Source organism: Glycine soja, chromosome 14, assembly GCF_004193775.1.
Source record: "Glycine soja cultivar W05 chromosome 14, ASM419377v2, whole genome shotgun sequence".
Lineage (NCBI taxonomy): Eukaryota > Viridiplantae > Streptophyta > Magnoliopsida > Fabales > Fabaceae > Glycine > Glycine soja.
The window spans coordinates 18,667,594-18,673,794 of record NC_041015.1 but is presented as its reverse complement, the minus strand read 5'-3'; the positions used below and the strand labels follow the sequence as shown (position 1 = coordinate 18,673,794).

At 40.4% G+C, this 6,201-nt stretch overlaps 1 protein-coding gene across 1 annotated transcript; it reads right to left on the bottom strand.

Annotated features, from left to right (window-relative positions):
• Nucleotides 1–507: 507 nt before the first annotated feature.
• LOC114383895 lies at nucleotides 508–3,204 on the bottom strand. Its single transcript, XM_028343605.1, has 3 exons — nucleotides 2,205–3,204; nucleotides 1,724–1,938; nucleotides 508–603 (listed from the first exon to the last, which is right to left on the bottom strand). Exons 1-3 carry the CDS (start codon nucleotides 3,202–3,204, stop codon nucleotides 508–510), a joined length of 1,311 nt encoding a protein of 436 aa, XP_028199406.1.
• Between the last annotated feature and the right edge of the window lie 2,997 nt (nucleotides 3,205–6,201).

The following is a 6,201-nucleotide window of genomic DNA, read 5'->3' as shown; positions in this document are numbered from 1 at the left end:
GGATTCCAGCCAGTCAATTATTCTCAATATTGCTTCCTAACTTTGTCTTCATGGACCAACTTCAAAAATCATTGCTAGAAAATTCAACCTTCCAGGAGCTACTCGCCTAAATTCAACAATGCCTAAAGGCACATTTGGGCTTCACAATTAACCGCGACCTTATTCTTTTCAAGGACAAGATATGGCTTCCGATGGACAATCAATTTATACCTCTTTTGTTGGAAAAATTTCAGAAAACTCCTATTGGGGGACATATGGGAGTGGCTAGGACTCTTCATCGTGTACAGAACAATTTCATTTGGCCTAATATGCGATCCAACATCTGCCATTTTGTTTCTCAGTGCCTCATTTTCCAGTAAGCAAAGTATGAAACTAAGAAGCCGCCGGGTCTCCTCTAACCGTTATCGACACCATATTTAATCTGGGAAGATTTATCCCTTGATTTTATCTTCGAACTCCTGCCGTCGAACAGATTTACCACCATTTTGGTGGTCATGGATCGATTCTCTAAAGGGGTTCACTTCGGTGCCCTTCCTCCACATTATACAACATAGGTTGCTTTTCCTTGACATTTTCTGCAAGTTGCACGATTTTCCCCATAGCCTGGTATTAGACAAAGACCCTCTATTCATTAGATCCTTTTGGCGTGATCTATTCCGTTTAAGTGGCACGAAGCGCCAAATGAGTAGCTCATAGCACCCTTAGACAGACGACTAAACAGAGGTTCTCAATCACATACTCGAACAATACCTTTAAGCATTTGTCCACGATAAACCAGCGCAATGGTTCAAATTTCTGGCACTCGCCGAATGATCCTACAACACTTCGGTTCATTCTAGCACCGGTTTTCACCTTTCGAGGTGACATATGGCAAGCGTCTCCCTTCCATTCCCAGTTATTTTCTTGGGTACTCACCGATAAAGGTCATCAATTCCTTGCTAGTCACATGAGATGCCATTCATACTATTCTTCAGCACCATTTATCAAAGGCCTAAACCGCCATGAAATAATACACTGACATTCATTGTCGTGATGTTTAGTTCTCAGTCCATGATAGGGTGTTTTTTCATCTTCGTCCATAGAAACAAACTTCTTTATCCCTGACTTACACCAAGCTAGGCAAATGCTTCTATGTGCCTTTTCTGATAGAAGAACGCACCGGTCAGGTTGTGTATCGCCTCAGGTTTCCCGACTCTTCTTGAATCCACTCGATATTCCATGTTTCATTGGTGAAGCCTCACTAAGGACCCACTCCTGTTGGTCAGGTTTCCCTTCCTCCGATGGCCATCGATAATCATCTAGTTATCGAACCAATGACTATTCTTGTCCTCAAGTTGGAAAGTTGCGCGTAACTCGTCCCAGATCTCCCGCGAGGTTTCTGCAAGTACCAACCCATTCCTTTGTACCAGAACTAGTAGGGATGGCAGGGAGACCGCGTTGTTCCATTTGGTGTCAAGAATGCGCAATGGTTTGACCAGAGGTGATTATCTGTGGCGTGGGGTGGAAGTGGGTCTATAACATTGACTACTGGACCATGGTGTGGCTTGAGCAGGTAACAATGGAAAACATTATGGATTTTGGAGCTCCTAGGGAGAGCTAGGCGATAAGCAACTACACCAATTGTTTCAGAAATTTGGAAAGGCTCGTAATAACACTTGGATAGCTTGTGAAAGCTCGTGCGAGAGAGAGAGGTCTAGTGGTATGGGTGTAGTTTGAGATATACCCAGTCACCAACCTTGTATGATACATCACGTTGTTTACTGTTTGCCTGAGTCTTCATGGCGAGTTGCATTTTTTGAAGACGAGTGGTCAAAGAAGCCCAAAGATCCTGTCTTATAGAGAGAAGGTGATCGACTACTTCCACATTAGATGAGCTTAGCAAATAAGTGGAAATAGAAGGATGGGGCTTCCTATAAGTGTCTTCGAAGGTAGTAATGCCTGTGGTAGAATGAACAGAAGTATTGTAACACCATTCAGCGATAGATAAGTAGGGAAACCACTTGGTGGGTGTATCATGAATGAAGCATCAGAGATATTGCTCCAAAGTACGATTCAAAACCTCAGTCTGCCTATCTGTCTCTAGATGATAAGAGGTGCTCATACGTAACTTCGTGCCACAAATGGTGAACAATTCTCACCAAAAGCGCCCAACAAAGACGGGTCTTGGTTTGAAACCAAGCTTCTAGGAAAACCATGGAGCTTACCGACCATATCTTGGAAAAGAAAAGCTACTTTATGAGTTGTGTAGTGTGAAGCTAGGGCCCCAAAGTGAGCTCCCTTCGTGAAACGGTCAACTACTACAAGAATGGTAGTGTAGCCCTGCGAAGGAGGAAGACCAATGATGAAGTCTAGTGATAGCTCCTTCCAAGGAGAGGATAGTATTGGTAGTGGTGGGAGTAAACCTGCAGGCCGCTTGGGTTCATACTTAACTTGTTGGCAAGTAGAACATTTGCGAACAAATTGCCTCATGTCCTTGCGCATGTTGGGCCAATAGATGTTTGCTTGAAGACGATGAAGGGTTTTGGCGAAACCTAGGTGGCCACCAAGAGGGGTTGAATGAAACTCCTCCATCAACGATGAAAGAAATAGGTTCTCTGTGTTAAGCCATATCTTGTTTTGGAAGAATAATGACCCATTGTGAATCTTGAAATCGGGATGTGAATTCGGTTCCAAGGTGACCTGTTGAACCTTTTCCTGGAATGAATCATTGGTGAGGAAATGTCTGTGCAATGCATCATGGAAGGTGAAATTAGGTATTGTGAGAATGAATGTAGAAGAACGTTGTAAGCAAGGGCAGAAAGCTTTGTTGAAAAAGGCTAGTGGGTGGCCATATTGCATAAGAACAACACCCATGGCTAGACATAAAGCATTTGTTTCTAGCATGAAGGGTGTAGAGAAGTCCGACAAGGCTAGTACTGGGGCTTGTGTCATAGCTTGTTTGAGGTTATCAAAAGCAGTTTGAGCCTCAACTCCCCAATGGAAATTATCCTTCTGAAGCAGGGACGTCAATGGCGCTACTATGGAAGCATATCCTTGAATAACTTGCAATAAAATCCGATCAAACCCAAAAATCCCCGTAAGGACTGAGTTGTGGTAGGGACGGGCCAAGCCACCATCGCCTGTATCTTTGAAGGGTCTAGAGCTACTCCAATGGCATATACAATGTGTCCCAAAAATTCGAGTTGTTGCTAGGCAAACGAGCATTTCGACTCCTTAAGGAAAAATTGCCCCTAAGTGAGACAGTTCAATACCCTTGTGAGGTGCTGGAGGTGATCCTCAAATGATGGACTGTATACGAGGATGTCATCAAAGAATACTATGACAAACTCATGGAGGAATGACTTAAGGAGCTCGTTCGTGGTGGCTTGGAATGTAGAGGGAGCATTACAAAGGCCAAATGGCATAACCTTATACTCATAGTGTCTTTAATGCACACGGAAGGCAGTCCTCAAGGTGTCTTGCTCTGCCATTAAAATTTAGTGGGAAACTTGTCATAAATCCAATTTCGATAACCACGAAGCGTTACCCAGTTCATCCAAAAGCTCGTCGATCGTCGACATAGGAAAACAATCCTTAACCGTTAACGCGTTCAGGCTCTGTAGTCCACACGGAAGCGTCAGCTCCCATCCTTCTTTTTCACCAATAGTACTGGCGATGAGAACGAGCTATGGCTGAGTTGTATGAGACCCACGTTCATCATCTCTATTACTTGTTTCTCAATCTCTGCCTTTTGAAAGTGATGGTATCAATATGGTTGAACGTTAACTGGTTTAGTGGTTGATGGTATGAGGGGGTGGTAAAGTTATGGATGACTGAAACAGGTGAGTATATATTTGAAGAAGGTTGGTGATAGTAGGGAGAGGGTGTTGCAGGAAGGTGGTCAAGGTCAGGGAAGGATGGGGTGAAATGGAAATATGGAAGAAGGTTGACATTGAGTGGGTCTGTAACAAGCATTGAAGCAGAAGGGAAGATGCATTCGTCGAAGTTGTTGGAGCATCTACTTGAAGAGTGATGGAGTGGCCACTATACCTAAATTTCATGGTCAAGGTGTCATAATTGGTGATGATGGGTCCAAGCTATTTGAGCCATTGAATGCAGAGAACGATGTCGACACCACTAATGGGTAAGACATGGAGGTCTACTAGAAAGAGGTGACCCTAGACCATCAATGGTGTGTGAGAACATAGTTAGTCACATGGAAGCATGGTGCCATTGCTCACCGTTACTTACAATGGTATGGTGTGTTCAATGGGTAGTTGGAGATATTTGGCCACCCTGGACTGTATGAAGTTATGGGTAATACCCCCATCTATGAGCACCATCACGCGTGATTGGTAAACAAAACCGAAGAAGCGAAGGGCCTCCAGTGAAGACTGTTGGATCAAATGGCCTCAAAATAATTAAGAAGGGGGGTTAAATTAATTATTAATGAGCCTTGACTAATTAAAAACTTATCCTTCTTAATGTTACTATATTCAATTAGGCTTTACTACTAAGTTATTAGAAAGTAAAGAAAAAAAACAATAACTTAGACAAAAGTAAAACGGAAATAAAAAGTACACAGCGGAAATTAAAGAGTGTAGGGAAGAAGAAGACAAACACAAGATTTATATTGGTTCGGCCACAACCCATGCCTACATCCAGTCCCCAAGCAACCAACGGTTCTTGAGATTTCTTTCAACCTTGAACAATGAACTTTTCTTGGAAGAGAAAGTATTGAACAAAAACTTTATGAAAGAAATATGTTAATCATGAATGGAATCAGTCTCTTTTCAGTTAAATTCGTGTCATGGTCACATATTTATAATCATTTGATGACTCAAGTTAAAGTTTGTGACTCTTGACAATTTCTTTAAAACTAGTCACCTTTTAAAAGTTGTGACTCTTTTGAAAAACTAGTCACTTTAAAGGATGTTACTTTTGAAAAACTCTTCATAAACAAGTCACTTTAAGAATTGTGACTATTGGTAATTTATTTTTCGAAATCAGTCACTGGTAATCAATTACCATCAAGGTGTAATCGATTACACATCAACAGATGTGACTTTTCATGTTTAAATTTGAAAATCAAAACGTTTAGAAACGCTGGTAATCGATTACACAAGTTTAAAATGATTTGAAAAAGTTTTATCACAAGTTGTGACTCTTGAAATTTGAAATCTAACGTTTTAAAACATTAGTAATTGATTACATGATTATGGTAATCGATTACGGCTATGTAAATCAGTTTTGAAAACAATGCAGACTACTGGTAATCGATTACTACCTTCTGGTAATCGATTACCAGAGAGTAAAACTCTTTAGTAAAAGATTTTGTGAAAAATTCTTGTGCTACTCAATGTTTTGAAAAACTTTTTTAGTACTTATCTTGATTGAGTCTTCTCTTGATTCTTGAATCTTGATCTTGATTGCTCTTGAATCTTGATTCTTGAAACTTGATTGAATCTTGAAACTTGATTGTTCTTGAATCTTGATTCTTTGAAACTTGCTAAACTCTTGATTCTTTGGCATCGTCAAAATAATCTTGGAAGTCATTGCTTCCACAATCTCCCCCTTTTTGATGATGACAATCCTGAAATCAAGAGGATACATACAAGTTTTGTTCTACCATTCACTCATCTCTTTCTCCCCCTTTCTTTTTGAATTCATGCTTAGTTTTAAAACTTTGAAAATATAATATCTTGATTTCTAAAATACCCATTTTTCTCTCCCCCTTTGGCAACATAAAAAAGGCCAAAGTACGTAAAACATGAATAATTTAAAACATACACAAAGCATAATTTGAATAAAACCAAATTGAAATGCAAACCACTTAGTCATATATCAAAAACCATAAACATCATGTTCAGTCATACTAAGCAAATATTAAAAGAAATACTAAGTGTTCAAATGTCATAATGATATAGCCAAATACACAGCTAGAAATCAAAATACGAATAATAATAGTAATGACTAAACTGATGGTGGTGGTGGAGGTAAATCAAGGCAGTCACGAATGATGGTGACATCTTCTTCAACCTTTGCAATCCTTGAGTTCATCTCCTCGAATCATGTGTCCACTTGACTTTTCAAGGAGTCAAACCTCTCACCAGCATAGGTTTTAAGTCCATCAAACCTGTCCAAAATACCCTGAAGAAGAAAAGAGTCCCCTTCAACCGGTAAGTGTCCTTCATCATCATTTGGTTGAGCACCCTTTTTTAC